A 15,936-nucleotide genomic window follows, 5' to 3' on the forward strand; every position below is an offset into this window, starting at 1 on the left:
GTTCCTCCCATTACTGTCCCCTCTTTGCACCTCTGTCTCTGTCCTCCCGTCCTCAGCAGGGGCTCAAGGGTTGAAGAGCCGGTGAGCCCTGTGCTTGTGACGTTTGTGAGCTCACACAAGAATGTGTTCTGTACTTCCTTCGGTGCACACTGGGGGCTAAATAAAAACTCCAATCAGTGTTGGCTTTGGTTTGTTTTGAAGAAATGCTATAGAGACTGGTGTATGAGTAGATGCCGGATGTAAGATGACAGAGCCATGGAGCCAAATTATCTCTACTCTCTCATCACTGAAAGCTATCTCTTCTTCTATTGGGGAAAAAAAAAAAAGAGGAATGTATTTAATCAATCTTATAAGCTCACTAGTGGGACACCAATAACCCAAGGCTATGTGCCAGAACTAACGACAGCTCTGGTATGTGCCTCTAAAAACACACCTGCCATTTGAGTTATTCCAAGAGGCAGATTAATATCATGGTAATTGTAAAAAGCCTGAAATCATACCCATCCTTCCATCCACCCACTCACCGATCCATTAGAGATGCTCCTGTGTCATCAGGCAGAATGTAGTGTGTTACCAGACTCTCTCTCCATATTCGATAGGAACACAAACTTGTAGGCTCACATCACATCCTTGGCTTCAATCCCTACAAATCACAGGTCTGGTAGTGAGAGGGGTTAAGGGCCCCTGCCTGCTCCTCAGACTGATGGGAAAGCAGAGCCGCTAGAGTTCGGTGTGGCTGACCTTGCGGCAGGAAGATATTCTGAAGTTGGCAACAAAGTTAAGAAATGGCTGATGCCAAGCCAACAGGAGACATCCTTCCTTGCTTTCCGGCATGTGATGAGCAACTTTTTCCTTTGAAGACATTTTATTTATCTGAGAGAGCAAGCAAGCAGGGGAGAGGGAGAGGGAGAAACGGACTCCCCACTGAGAAGGAAACCTGATGCGGGGCTCCCTCCCAGGACCCTGGGACCATGACCTGAGCCAAGGCAGATGTTTAACCCACTGAGCCACCCAGCGCCCCATGATGAGCACCTTTTGATGAATCCAACACATTCGTACCTTTTTGACCAAATGACCTTAACTAACAGCCAAAGCTGGGTTCTCCCAGAAGTGAACCCTCTGACAAGAACTCGAGAGCAAGATTAGTAGCCAAGTGAGGGAAAGAATGTGTGGAGACTGAAGAAATAGGGCAGGAAAGGTAGCCAGTAAAGGGTGTCTAACCAAGCCAGTTACAACTAGAATACACTACACACTGAGAGGAGACTGATGGGGCTATCAGCTTCTGACAGATCAGCTTTTACTCCTGGAGAGGGTGACATCTCCTTCTGGCCTGCTGCACACAGGGGCAAAGCAGGCTCCAGGGCAGAGAGAGCCTTCAGGCAAAGAAATGCAGGCGCCAGCGGCCGGCTGTCAGTGGCAGAAGGGGAACTGGCTTCAACTACTGCGTGGCTGGCTGGCTCCTCCTACCTTCAGCCGGAAGCGAGGTCCCAACGGTCCATTTCCAGTGCCAGGCTGGCCACCTGTGTGGGAACCGTGCCTTCGCCACATCTTCGCCGGTGGCAGCTGGATGTTGCTCAAGAGAGCGACAGAGCTGACCTACTTAGCTCTGGTTCCCAATCAGAAAACCTCCTGTGGACGACCAACCTCTTCTTCAAGTGTTTTTCTGCTCTCCAAGACCACTGCTGGTGCTTCATCTCCTCTCCTCCACCCCCCTGTACCCCACAACCTTGTACTCAGCTCGAGACTCTGTAGGACTGTGAAGAGTCTGAGATTTCACCTTCCTTTCAACTCGTAAATTCATCTTTGTTTATGGATGCTGGCAGAGCACACGAGGCACCCCCAGGTGAGAGACAAAGGCTTTATTGTCTACAGTAAAGGCAGTAGTCAGAGTCTCAGTATTTCTGCTGGTCCCTCAAGCTCTGGGGCACCACAGAGGGCAAAGTGACACCTCCACACAAGGTGGGCTTCCTTACCCAGGAGAACCAAGTTTAGGGATCCGAAACTACACACTATTAGCCTGCTTGACTGTTAACCCCAGAACATTTTTTAAGCAGGCTCCACAACGCAGGACTTGAACCAACAACCCTGAGATCAAGACCTGGCCACTTAACTGAGCCACCCAGGCACCCCAAAACACATCATCTTTATATGTAAGACTTTATATGACTCTACAAAGTGTGCTACCTGATCAACTTACTTTATAAGACTCTATACCCCATACTTTATATGTAAGTAAGGTCTGCCCTTGGCTCCAAAGGGTGACACCATTCCTACTTTCCTAGAGTCACATCCGTTTGCTAGAGTACAGTAAGAAGATAGTCCAGAATGAAGGCTGTTGGTGTCTGCATGCTCACATGACATGCACAGATCCATGGAGAGTCGTCTGGCAATAATGGTCTCAGCTAATATTTCACTGAGAAAATTGAAGGTTTCCAATGGGAATGCCCTCCTCTTTCTGGCTGCCAAAGCTACAAAATTATTGGCAGTCTCTCTTCCTTCTTGTTACAATTAAGTGTTCTTTACTCAGATCAAAAGTTAATCCCTTCAACTACGCTCTGTGTATAATGAGTGTTCTATTGCCTTCTCTGGATTCCTGTAAATATTTCCTTTTCTTTAGTGAGCGAGAAAGCGTGCACATGGTGGTGGAGTGCCGGCGGCGGGGTGGGCAGGGGGAGGTGTGGGAGGGAATGGAGGGAACAGAAGGAGAGGGAGAATCTTAAGCAGACTCCACGCCAGTTGGGGGCTTGATCTCACGACTTGAGTCGAAATCAAGAGTCAATGCTTAACTGATGGAGCCACCCAGGCCCAGTATTCCTTTTAACCAAGTTATTCCGCTTCTTCTGTATCAATCTAATCAGCATGCAAACATACCCTAAAATCTCCAATCTTTAAAAACCCTTGACTCCTTTAGCAAGATGAGGGAAGCGTGAATTGTCAATCTGGTGCTCCTAGCTTTAGTCTCCTCCTTAAATGCCAAACTAGATGGAGCTCTGCTGGGTACTGATGACCTGACTCAATGTCATCCAATGTCTACCTCTTACTCCACACGCTGCTGTGCTAACCAGCTACATGGGCTCTGACCTGCCTTGTTCATAGAGGTGGGATTTAACGCCTGCCTTCCGAACTTCTGTTCTTCTTGCGTTCTGACACAGGACTTCTCTGAGAAGGAAGCATGGGGCACTCAGCGCTCAAGCACACACAGTCCAGAAATGGGGGGAGGGGTTGCTGCCAACAGGCCACCCTTGACGATGAAAGGGTACATGCTTCCCTGGAGCTCATCACCAGGGCGGCCAGATCGGAGTTCACAAACCTCCTTATTAGAAACATCCAGCAGGGGGCGCCTGAGGGGCTCAGGGGGTTAAGCCTCTGCCTTTGGCCCAGGTCAAGGTCTCAGGGTCCTGGAATTAGCCCTGCATCAGGCTCTCTGCTCAGCGGGGAGCCTGCTTCCCTGTCTCTCTGCCTGCCTCTCTGCCTACTTATAATCTCTATCTCTCTGTAAAATAAAAAAATAAAATCTTTAAAAGAAAAAAAAAAAGAAACATCCAGCAGGACGGACCTCCAGTCACCTCCAGTGATGGACAGTTCCTACATAAGTCCTCTTCATGAGCCTTTTCTCCTTGCATTTCACAGTTCCAGGCCCTGGCCGGGTTTGCTGGGATCACAGCCCAGAACAATTCCCCATGTGTAAGCCTTTTAGTGCAAGTTCTCCTAAAGCAGAGACTGTGGCTCAAAGTGCAAGTAAAAGCCAAATTCTACAGCAGCAGGAGGAGGAGGAGGCACCTGATGCTCTACCTTGGCTCTACTTTTTCATTCATATGAACTTGGTGCTTGAAATCAGTACTTCTCACAACAGCGGACGGGATGCGCCAAATTAAGGCCGGAGACAGCATGGGACACAGCGCGTAGCGCAGACTGCTGCTTCTACACCGCAGCTTCCTGGAGGTCGGATAAGCAAGCCAGGGCGGCCCAGGGAACCAGAGTCGTTATTTTTTTACTTAGAGGCTTTGTGTACATCATGCAGGTAGAGAGGATTGAGATGCAAACATTAAAACCGATGCAGAGAAGGCCACTGTGCTTTCCCAGCTCACACTGCTCTAAGTAGTGAAAAGAAAGCTCTGCCTGCGCCACATCTCGTCACGACCGGCAGTTACGGCCCCGAGTCTTCCATGGATGTGCGGAGGCAGCCACCTGGCAACTTGAGTTTTACTAAAGCTCTTCATTTTTAACTAAAGCAAAATATTAAATAAACTTAACTCAGTAAATGTCATAGCTATATGCATATCTGCGTATCTGCATGTAGCATATATAGCATATCTGCATGGCCAGAAGTAATCTGATTTTGCTTTATTGCTTACACATGACTGCACAGTGTATCTTCACATTTCAAAAACTCACCTTGTTAGATTTATTGCATATATTGGCATGACTAAGACAAATGAGTTCCATTTTCAGATAGGAGGAAGAGAAATGTTAATTGCTGGTAAAGTGTGGCATTACTCTATAAGATAATGAGTTCAGAAGCATTAGGGGGTGTCTGTGTTCTGTGCACATGCAGGTAAACGCCAATGACAATCAAATTCTGTATCAACAGTCGAAGTCAATACAAATATAAGGAATGTTCATATGTTAGCTATTCAATGTCAAGGAAAAAAATGAAGCAAGTGTATGCAGCATAAAGAGAATGAGTAACAGTTTATTAAGAGTTTTAAATATCTACAAAAATATAGCCATACGGTGAACTTCAGCAAATCCTAAACTTTCAGTCTCCAAACTGGCTATAAACGGAACATAGCCATTACCCAGCAGGAGTCCTGCAATCTCCTGAAAAGGACAAACCAAAGAAAAGACCCACTTCTTGGGAATCATTACTAACAAGACCAGTTCAGTCATCCAGAATATATAGATGTCTACTGTGATTTAAAAACAACAACAACAACAAGAAAAAAACCTGCAAACCCCACACAACAGTTTACAAACTGACCAAGAGAAAGATGTGATAAACATTAATTCAAATGGTTTTCCTTGACATGCAATACATGCATTTTTTAAACTACAGAAAAACAGGAAATTTTGTAAAGTTTGTATGAGTGCAAGTGAATATAGATCTCCTTTACTTATACTATTAAATTATATATTTTTTCATACAAAAGCACACAGTGTTAATCTATAAAATGACATCCAAGTGGATGATGATTGTTTTTGAATGTCCCCCTGCTTAGATTTTTTTTTAAATGCACAAAAATTAATATACTTCTTTAAAAATACAGAAGAAAAAAAGAAAGAAAAAAACAGAAAACTTGACCTGTCATATGAGGACGCATTTTACCCAAAATCAAGAGGCAAAGTTACAGTGACAGCTGCATGAAGGCCAGTAATACCTGCAGTATTATTCTGAAAACAAAGTCTCGTTTACCTACATTTAACACACTGCCCAGGAGGGCTGCGTATCATTTTATGGGTTTTAATGACTAGGATCTTTTGCAAGATGTTTCAAGATAATGTAGTAATTCAGTTCTTTAAAAAATCTGGGGTATGCTTTTTCTTTTGTCACTTCGTGACTTCTTTCTGTTTATTGTACAGGTGCCTAATAATCATAAACATGAACTTACAACCTGCCAATCTCACTGTAAGTTTTCAAACAAAAACAAAAACTAAAAACTGAATTAGTTTTTGAGCTACAATTTTTGATATGTATTTTGCTCTTTGTAAAAAGAAACTGAATCTGAAGAGGCAATACAATTATAAAGAGGTTATTCTATAAAAATGTCCTATGAGAATTTTATAAGACTTGCAAAGAAAGTTGTTCATTTTTGCTGTTTGATGGAATTCACTAAAATGCACATAATTTTAAGAAAACACTACAGGTATGTACCATACTTGTATAGGGTACATACATGACCTTGGTAGCTTAAATCAACAGAGCTCACAACTGACGATCCTCAGCACACTTGATTGCTAAACCCACAGGCATTCTTTTCAAATGTAATAGAATAAATCCTAAACAGATGCATACAACTTAACAGTTCAAATCTTACAAATCAGAAGTCCATCTGGAGAATTCTCTATGAAGATTTTAAACAATGCACAATATAAAAATGCAAATAATGTGCTTTTGATAGAACTCAAAATGTACACAGTCTTCACAGGTGAACTAGTAGCTGTTTTAAAGGTCTTTTTTTTCCTACACTAAATATAGATCTGATTTAATTAATGGAACCACAGCAAAATATTACTATAATTTCAAAGTATAGTCTGTAAACTAATACATCTTATGATGTAAAAAAATATTGCACAGTTTGGAACACCAAGAGTAACAAGCTTCTCTCAAGTAGAATGGTCAAACTCTTGGCAGAAAACACAGTATTACAAGAACTAGACACTTTTAAGTATGGCAATTTTGGGGTTGGTCATATTCTAGGAATATTACTCAACAGATGTCTCATTACCATAAACAAGTTGAGGAATGCCTATTACATGTTGTTATAGATCACAACATCTAAAACCTGGGGACAACAAGCCACAGAACAGTTTTGCAGCCCCAAGATTAGCAATATATTTGTATGTATTTGCTTTTGCAGATAACCAAACACAAAAGCAATTCTATTTCTAAGCAGTTGTGTAGATGTTTAAGAAATACAGTAGATACCTGACACATCTTCAACCCTCTGGAGGCATAATATTTTAAAAAAATTACCTGTTTGTGAAAAGTTTAAAATATACGGTTTAACTATGGAATAATGGGACATCAATATATGTCCAACTTTGAAAGCCAACAGGAACTGCAAAAGAAATGATCATGGCAGAAATCCATCTTTAAAAGTATTCTAAATCATAGACAGCTCCACCATTTCTAATGTGGTATGTGCCAAGCATTTGGTTGAAGAGAAGTCTCACTGTTATTCTCAAGAATTATGTTAATACGCATTAAGTAAACTCTGAAAACTCAGCACGGCCTTAATTTTTCGGCTTTAGATCCTACAATGAGATCTTCGTGAGCCACTCAGTACACACACAGATCTGGAAACTTCATCTCATAGACTGGGACGGACTGGTACTGGGCATGCCCAGAAGTAATGGTCAGTGTTCCTGATGGACTGGGAGGAGGGCTGTAAGAGAGAACAAGCCACAGTCAACAGGTACACTGGAAAGCTGTTCATTTCTCAGAGCACTCTCCTAACTACCTGCAAACAGCAAAGTGAGACACCCAGCTTCGTTGTGGGCTAGCTACAAGGCTATATGCGGGAAAAGACCACAGTGCTATCAAGCTGTTCTTAAGTTTGAACCAGACATTGTCTTTTGAGTATGTGTGTGTATAATTTTTTCTAACAGGATTACACCATACCCATTCTGGTAAGTTTGCTCTGCTTCATGAGCAGAAAAATCTTTTGTATGTCTGCATATTGTCCTTTTTACTGACAGCATGGTATTTCATCATGTGGATACACCGACTGATCTAATCCAGGGGATAAATGCAGGTTCATTTCCACTTTCCAGTATTATAATGTTCAGAGGTCTTCTCTTATATATACATCCTGTTTATCTTAATTGTCTTACAAACACAATTTCTTAAAGCATACTCATAATTTTGACTTTGATACATATTGCCAGAATTCTAGTAATTTATATTTTCAACATTGGAATATACTTGTTCTCTTTTTTTCTTCTTCTTTTTTTTAAATCTCTGCCAATCTGGTGACAAAAGGGGTTTCATTCCTATTTGTATTTTTAATTTTTGGGTTATTAGTAGAGCTACATATCACAAAGACATCCACAAAAGACTCAGTATCCTTTTTGTTTCTTTTAAAACAAATTGTCTATTTGAGTCCACTACCTGTATTTGTACTCAGGTGTTCTTCTCTTATCAATATGGGAAACCAACTTTTGTTTTGTTTTGTTTTGTTTTGTATGATACTAATGCTTTTCCACAATTGTACTTTTAGAGTCTCAATCTTGTGCTTTGGGTTTTGTTTTGCCAAATGCTTAAAAACTTACCAAAAAAATCACTTGTGATTTCTTATGACTAAAACTACAATTTATCTGCAAAAAACTGGTATCTTTAAGATAATAATTTCTATTCAAAGCAAGGCATGAGTTTTCATTTGTGAAGTATTCCTATACATATCTCAGAGATTTATAGTTATTTTATATGTCCTATGTAGTTCTTTAAGTTTGTTAGTGTCTTATAGTTATGAATATATGGGAATACATTTTCATTACCATTCATACAGTAATGAATTTAATTGATGTATGCACAAATATTAACTTCATATAATTGTCTAACAGTAAACCTATTCAGTTGTTTCTGTTTTTCTGCTGGCAACTAATTAATTATTTGCAATCTCCATTCCAATATTTGTAATATCCCCCCCCTATTTTTTTAACTGAGGGATAATTTTCAGAGTGAAATGCACAGATTTTAAGTATACTGTATGACAGGAAACAAAAAACATATACACTTATGTGCTCACACCCCAATAAAGATAATGAACATGTCCGTCATTCGAAAGAAGTTCCTTTGTGTCCCTAGTCAATTCCTCCCTACTCGCACAAACCCACATTCAACAACTGTGTTCTGATCTCTATTGCTAATGATTAGTGTTGACTGTTCCTGAATTTCATACATTCTATTCATACAGCCTAAAAGAACGGTCCATATAAGCTACACTCTTTTATGTCTGGTTTCTTTTGCTCAAGATGTCTTTTTTCTTTTTTTAAAACCAAAAATACTGTGTTCCTTTTTATTGAACAGTATTTCACTCTATTAAGAATATCACTATTTGTCTATTGTTTATCCACTCTCCTGTTGATGGACATTTGGTAATTACAAAAAAAGCTGCTATGACATTCATGAACGTATCTTTCTTTGAATGGAAGTTTTCATTTCTTTGGTAAATACTGAGAAATGGGATTACAGGATCAACAGCAGGTATATGTCTAACTTTGTAAGAAACTGCTAAAGTTTTACAAAGTGTTTGTACAATTTATACTCCCGTGAGCACTGCAGAGTGTTCTTCTATAATGTCCAAAATATTGTTAAGCTCATCCTATGAAATTCTTTCACACACTGTGTCACTCTGTTTTTGCATTATGATCTGGTTATTTTTTAGTTTCCTCTTCTCTCCTATATATTTCCCTTTAAATTCTTTAGTGTACATGTGTGTATTTTTAGGTCCCTGTCTACTAATTCCAATAACTGATCACCTGTGGGGCTGCTGCTTCTTACTGTATTTTCCTGCTTCTTTGCATTTCTTATCATTTTCTTTATTGCACAAAGGTCGAGGGAATGAAAGGACAATGGAGACTGAAGTATAAGACTTTGTTCTGTTTCTTTTCTTGAGAAAACAAGACCTTTCCTCTGTCTGGTGGTTAGAATGTAGGCAAATGAACAAGAGGAGATATATCAAACAAGAACAAAAAACTCCGTATCATGTAGGCTATCCGGAACTACTCTTTCCTAACTAGGTGACCTTGGATAAGTTACCTAACTTCTATGTGCCTCTGTTTCTATTCTTGCTAAGTAAAATTAATCACTACTCTTGTTAAAGGTCTGTTATAAATATTAAATGAAATAATGTACTTATATATAGTGCCTAGAAGAGCGCAAGTGTTCAATAAATAATAATTATTGGCAGTACGTGCTCAATAAATGCTATTAGTAGGATCCGCAGTACCCATAAAAAAGAATTAGTCATAATCCTTATTCTAAAATATTCAATCCACATAGCTATGATGGAGTGATTAAATGTAATATGGTGGGTCCTAGCAACATTCCTTTTAAGAACAGAGTTATGAATTTGAATTTTGATTTTTCCCATTCAGTAGCTGAATGACCTTCAACAAGTTAATTCTCTAAAGCCTCATTGTTTTTACCTAGAAACCGAAGGGGAAAAAAAAAGGCATCTACCTACTTTTTCAGGACTGATGTGAATTAGCAAAAATATCAGATAGAAAATATAAACCATAAGATCCATTACAAAGTAGACCATTACTATTATAATTAACAGACACCAAATAAGTAAATGCCCACAGCCATCAATTTTCCCTCAATCTAAGGTATATTATACATTGGATATTAAAGTCTGATTCTCTGTTCAGAAATTTTTTAAATGAGTAATTCTTAGCTTAACTGGGGTGGTAGGCATGGTGGGGAAATGCCTAGAATAAGAAATGTACTGATGAAAACATGCCTTGCATAAAAGGTTGAACTAAGGTTGAAAAAGGTTGAACTAAAAAAGAAAGTGGACGACAGTGTGTACCTGACTCTCCCATTTATAGAGTCCTGCACTTGAAGCAAAACAGACTTACCTCATCGAGTTAAAAATATAAAAGATACAGCTGATGCATAAAAAAAAAATCCAAAAGCACAGCTTAGAACTATGGCTCCTCCACTGTGCCACCTCAGACAGAGACTAGCATCCACACTGCGGTCACAGAAGGAAGTGCATAAGCACTTTCCCTAAAGGTAACCTGCCCTTGTCTCTCCCTCAGTCCTGTGCTTCCCTACTTCAGCACCAACAGACACAACTATGTAACTGCATGACGAAGTCCACTAGATACCATGTGTCTGGGACATAAAGTTACAACAGGACTGAAATGGGTATGACTGAGGAAAGTTTAATGACTGAAGTGAGCGGTCTCAAAGGGAGAATCCAGCTTGTCCTGGAAAGAACTGTGCGGTTGAACCATATAAAACTGTAGTTTTTTGCAGGTCAAAATGGTGAAGTATGATACCTGGTTGAACATATTATTAAAATGTGAGTCTTCCAAATTACCCAGATTTCCTTATGGGAACACATGGAAGGAAGGAATGATCTAAAAAGGCAAGCTAGGACAGCTAGAAGACGCTAGAAGCGATACTATCAAGGTCTGTCCAAATAGAATGTCCATGACAGAGGCACCTCTGTGATCTTGGGTTGCCCTGACTAAAAAGCACTATCACTTAAACACAACCAGCCACAAATCTACATAGGGATTTAACAACTTCTATTTTTTATTTTATTGCTGTTGTCGTAATAAAATCCTTACCGTATGGTGAGTTCCAGTATTTGAGCAAGTCGATCATGAAGCAGATTTGCCTACAAAGGAGAAGAAAAATGTTTAAGAATGGATTTATTTCCCAAATAGCTATCTACTACTAATACAAACGTAATTTAAAGGACAAAGCATGAGTGCAACTATGAAGAAGGTACGAGTGCTTTCATGTTTTGGCTTCCTCTGTACCAGCCACTGGAACTTAATGTCAAGTTTCTCTTTCATCCACTTCCTCGTCTCACTGGGAGAAACAGCCAAGAGACACATAAACAAAATACCCACAGCTAAGTCCCTGAAAGCCACTACACAAAAGGCACCACAGCAACTGCAATCCTCGACATTCAGTCTGGGAGCTGCTGTCTCCATGGGCTCGTACTACACACACAGATCACCGAGGACTCCCGGCCAGGCTGCCAGGGTTTTCAGTCCCCACCTGATACATTCCCGCGTGTTCTGTGGATCTGCATAAAGTGTGGAACCTACCAACTAATGACCAAGAAAATGTCCACAGAATCAAACTTTCCCCACATCCCCTTTACCATCTGTTCACTTACTTTGGATTCACACTGTGCTGCTATTTCTTCAAAAGGTGCTTTCTGGAATTTCTCTATCACAAGACGCCTCTTTTCCTTTTCCTGTTCTTCCATTCCACTGGTATCTATATAAATGTTTACAAAGACCCAATAAAGGGATTACAGATATTCACAGAACCCTGCCAGTGACCTTAAAAGCAAACAGTCTATAAATCAAAAATAAAGGTAATTTATAGCACTAGTTTTAAAAGGAAAAAAGCAAAAGACTGAACATCCCCCAAAATGTTGAGAGAGGCTAGAGAGTAGATACACAAAACATTTTTTTAATCTAAGGGTTAAAGCTACACAGTACAAGATCCTTTCTCAAAAACTACCTTTGTCTCTCTTCTCAAAAAAGCAAGAGCATGACAATTTGCTGCAAGCCAAATAACTTCAAGGCCTCACCTGAAAGATGATTCTTCTATGAATATTCATGCCCTGGTACACCAGATACTAAATTAAAAGTCTGCTGAACTTGATACTGAATGGCACAGCAGAAATAAAGAGCCATTTGGAACCTCCTGTTTTAGCCTTTTGCATTTATTTCCAGTTTGAAAAGACATGTTTTATCTTAAAATGATGTATGGCCTGACCAAAGTTTGTGAGATAGTAAAATAAATGCCTGTCTTGATACTACAGATCTAAGTATGAACGTCTGCTTAAGAATATGGAAATAGACCTACTTTATGGCTTACTTTTTAATGGTCTACTACAACCCCCAGCAAATCTTCAGGTTGTCTTTTTAGGTTTGTTTCCTGGTCAAGAATTTCATAGGATGAAATGCACTGTGTTCAACATTCTTTAACCCAGGCTGCTTTTCAGGTACAAAACTGTAGGTTACAAGTAAGTAGTTTAAAAAGGTGAAATAGAAATAGCAGGTAGAAAGCAAATAGACTATTATATATTTTTCCTTTGAAACTGTGAGAGGTTAACAAAATTGAAGAATTTATCCACTTCTGAATGACTAATAGAGAATTATGATCACCTCTCTGTTCTTCACTAGACCAGGGTAAGCAGCTGAAATGGCCAGAGGCCAGGCAGGACACATAAATGTTTACATTAGGTCAGGTAAAAGCAGTAGGAAATAAGGGAATGTGGACAAGATGAGGCAGATACATTCTGGTCTTATGTCCATTCTGATGATCCTTCCAACTAAATCTGGCCTGCAGGCAGCCAAGTCTGTTTGCCATGTTCTCAAGCTTTTTGGGTTCAAGAGTCCTTTACATACTTGAAAGTTATGAGAAAACCAAACTGTTACATCCACTGATATCTTCCATATTATAATATAAAACTGAGAAACTTTAAAGACATTTAATTCCTTTAACAATCATTCATTTTTGAATTATGAAAGGATTATATGTTAACATAAGTAACATTTGTTTAATGAAAAAATGATCATACTTTCCGAAGTAAAACTCAGTGAGGAGAATGGCAGTGTTTTATATTTCTACAAATCTCTTCAATGTCGTGGCTTAATAGAAGACAGCTGGATTCCATCTGCAAATGCACCCAACCCACTGCAGTGTGTTATTTTGGGTGAAGTATATAAAGAGAATCTAGCATGACAGAGAGATGTACTGGGGGAAAGAGCATTTTAATAGCCTTTCACAGAACTGTGGGTATTTTTTCTTGGACATTACAACACAATATGAAAAGTAGTAGTTTTCTTAAAAGTTAGCTGTAATACAAAATTTGAAATCTTACTAATGAACTTTTTTAACTAACTGGTTATGGTAAAATCTATTGGTCTACTTTACACTTTGAATAATCTGTATTTAGGCATTATTTTGTAACATCATGCAATGATCATGTGGAATACTGATCCAGTGATTTACACACGTACATCTAAATGTGGACATGTTTCATTATACAGTATTTCTTCAATCATATTTGGCAGGTACTACCACTGACTGCATTAGAAGAATCTAACATTCATCTCATTAGAAGTATTTAAATATTTTTTAAATTAACATATAATGTATTATTTGCTTCAGAGGTACAGGTCTGTAGTTCATCAGTCTTACACAGCTCACAGCACTCACCATAGCACATGCCCTCCCCAGTGTCTCTCACCCAGCCACCCCAATCCTCCCACCTCCCTCCCCTCCAGCAACCCTCAGTTTGTTTCCAGAGATTAGGAATCTCTTATGGTTTGTCTCCCTCTCTGGTTTCATCTTGTTTCATTTTTCCCTCCCTTCCTCTGTGATCCTCTGTCTTGTTTCTCAAATTCCTCATATCAGTGAGATTATATGATAACTGTCTTTCCTGACTGACTTATTTAGCACAGCATAAGACTCTCTAGTTCCATCCCCATCGTTAGAAGCATCTAAATATTTGGGTGCTGCCAAACTCACAGCGGCAGACAAAAGTCAAAATTTTAATTTTGTTCAGAGTGCAAATTTTATCATTAGAAGCAAATGCAGTGCCGACGGTTTTGTTTTTTCTCTTGGGAGTCACAGCTTCGTTTATTTTCCAGAAAATGCCTACCAAATACCATATGTTTTCTGTCAGTCTTTTTTTTTTTTCTTGCTTTCTGAAGTAAAAACGGTGTTCCTCATAAAAATCGACTAGTTCTGGGGCACCTGAGTGGCTGAGCTGGGTAAGCATCGGACTTGATTTCGCCTCAGGTCATGATCTCAGGGTCATGGGACTGAGCCCTGTGTGGGGCCTGGCACTCAGCGAGGAGTCTGAGATTCTCTCTCTCTCCCTCCCTTTGCCCCCTTGACTTGTGCACACTCTTTCTCTAAAATAAATAAATCTTAAAAAAAAAACTGGGTAGTTCAGCTTGCAAATCAAGGCAATCAAAGAAGTGTTTTATGTGTACTTCCCAAAGATATGTACTCATGGGTTGAGATTTAATAATTTATATTAAGAGTATTCCTAAATAAAATCTCATTTACAAAAAGCTGTGTGTGTGGTGCTAACGACTATGATCACTGCTAAAGGAGTGTGATGCTGCTGCCTCCTTCACTCGTGCTAATCGATGCAGTATAAAGGCTAACAGTGTCTTTACACTGTTATGCAATGTTATAATGAAAATATTTTTTGCTTGAAGGATCCCCTGAAAGAGCCACCACAGGCTACTGGGGCCCAGAGAGGCACACTGTGAGAACCACTGCCCTAGACTGTAAATTTCCCAACATGTCCTATTCTTGTTGTGACTATTATTTTTAAGTAGGCTCCATGCCCAACATGGGGCCTGAACTCACAACCCTGAGATTAAAAGTCACATGCTTTACCAACTGAGCCAGCCACACACCCCATGACATGCCCTATTAATCTTTAAATGTCTCAAAATATCTTGTATATAATGGGTGTTCAAATTGCTTACTGAATTCAATTAATTTTATTTTGGTAAATTTGACACTGTATCACATAATTTAAAAATTCTCTAATGGATTAAGCTGATAAAGGTCAGATTTTATTTTACGCATGATGGGTGCTAGCACTCTACTTTTCTTGATACTAATTTTCTTATTCTAACAGCTCTGAAAAAAATGAGAGTCATCTTCCACCATATATTGCTTTACCAGTTAGAAATGAATTGAGAACAAGGTATCATTAGCCTGGCAGTAAATTTATATCAATACTTAATTGAAAGAACCATTTAAAAATTTTTAAAAAGAGGCAAATCATATAAAACTTATTTCCATAAGGGCCAAAGGAGAAAAAAATCAGAGTAGTATTTTTGCAGTGTGAACAGATTAGTCAGTCAAATGTGGGTATAAAATCTGGCATCAGCATTTACTAGCTACGTGACCTGAGGAGAGTTTAATTTCTATGCTCTGATGTTCTCACTGATAAACCTGCAGGAGTTAACACGGTCCTCTATCATGTCTACCTGCTAACAATCTCAGCCAGCTCCCTTCTCCTACCCCATTAGAAATATGCTTCTAGGGGCACCTGGGTGGCTCAGTGGGTTAAGTCGCTGCCTTCGGCTCAGGTCATGATCTCAGGGTCCTGGGATCGAGTCCCGCATCGGGCGCTCTGCTCAGCAGGGAGCCTGCTTCTCTCTCTCTCTGCCTGCCTCTCTGCCTACTTGTGATCTCTGTCAAATAAATAAAAATAAAAAAAAATAAAATTAAAAAAAAAGAAATATGCTTCTAATTACACTATTGTGTGCGTGTTAAAAGCTACACTAGGGGCACTTGGGTGGCTCAGTGGGTTGGGGCCTCTGCCTTTGGCTCAGGTCATGATCCCAGGGTCCTGGGATCGAGCCCCGCATCAGGCTCTCTGCTCAGCAGGGAGCCTGTTTCCTCCTCTCTCTCTGCCTGCCTCTCTGCCTACTTGTGATCTCTGTCTGACAAATAAATAAATAAATAAAATCTTAAAA

At 39.7% G+C, this 15,936-nt stretch overlaps 1 protein-coding gene across 3 annotated transcripts in view; it reads right to left on the bottom strand.

The window, feature by feature from the left end:
* Positions 1–4,666: 4,666 nt before the first annotated feature.
* LOC111146583 (EFR3 homolog A) overlaps positions 4,667–15,936 on the bottom strand; it is a 109,148-nt gene continuing 97,878 nt past the window's right edge. For all 3 annotated transcript variants that reach the window (XM_022502196.1, XM_022502195.1, XM_022502197.1), the window contains 3 exons: positions 11,586–11,689; positions 11,026–11,075; positions 4,667–7,106 (listed from right to left, as the gene is read on the bottom strand). In XM_022502196.1, coding sequence (XP_022357904.1) covers positions 7,001–7,106; positions 11,026–11,075; positions 11,586–11,689 — 260 coding nt within the window. In that variant the 3' untranslated portion in view covers positions 4,667–7,000. The remainder of the gene's footprint in view (positions 7,107–11,025; positions 11,076–11,585; positions 11,690–15,936) is intronic.

The sequence above is a fragment of the Enhydra lutris genome, unplaced genomic scaffold (assembly GCF_002288905.1).
Source record: "Enhydra lutris kenyoni isolate GAN:26980312 unplaced genomic scaffold, ASM228890v2 scaffoldscaffold14, whole genome shotgun sequence".
Classification (NCBI taxonomy): domain Eukaryota; kingdom Metazoa; phylum Chordata; class Mammalia; order Carnivora; family Mustelidae; genus Enhydra; species Enhydra lutris.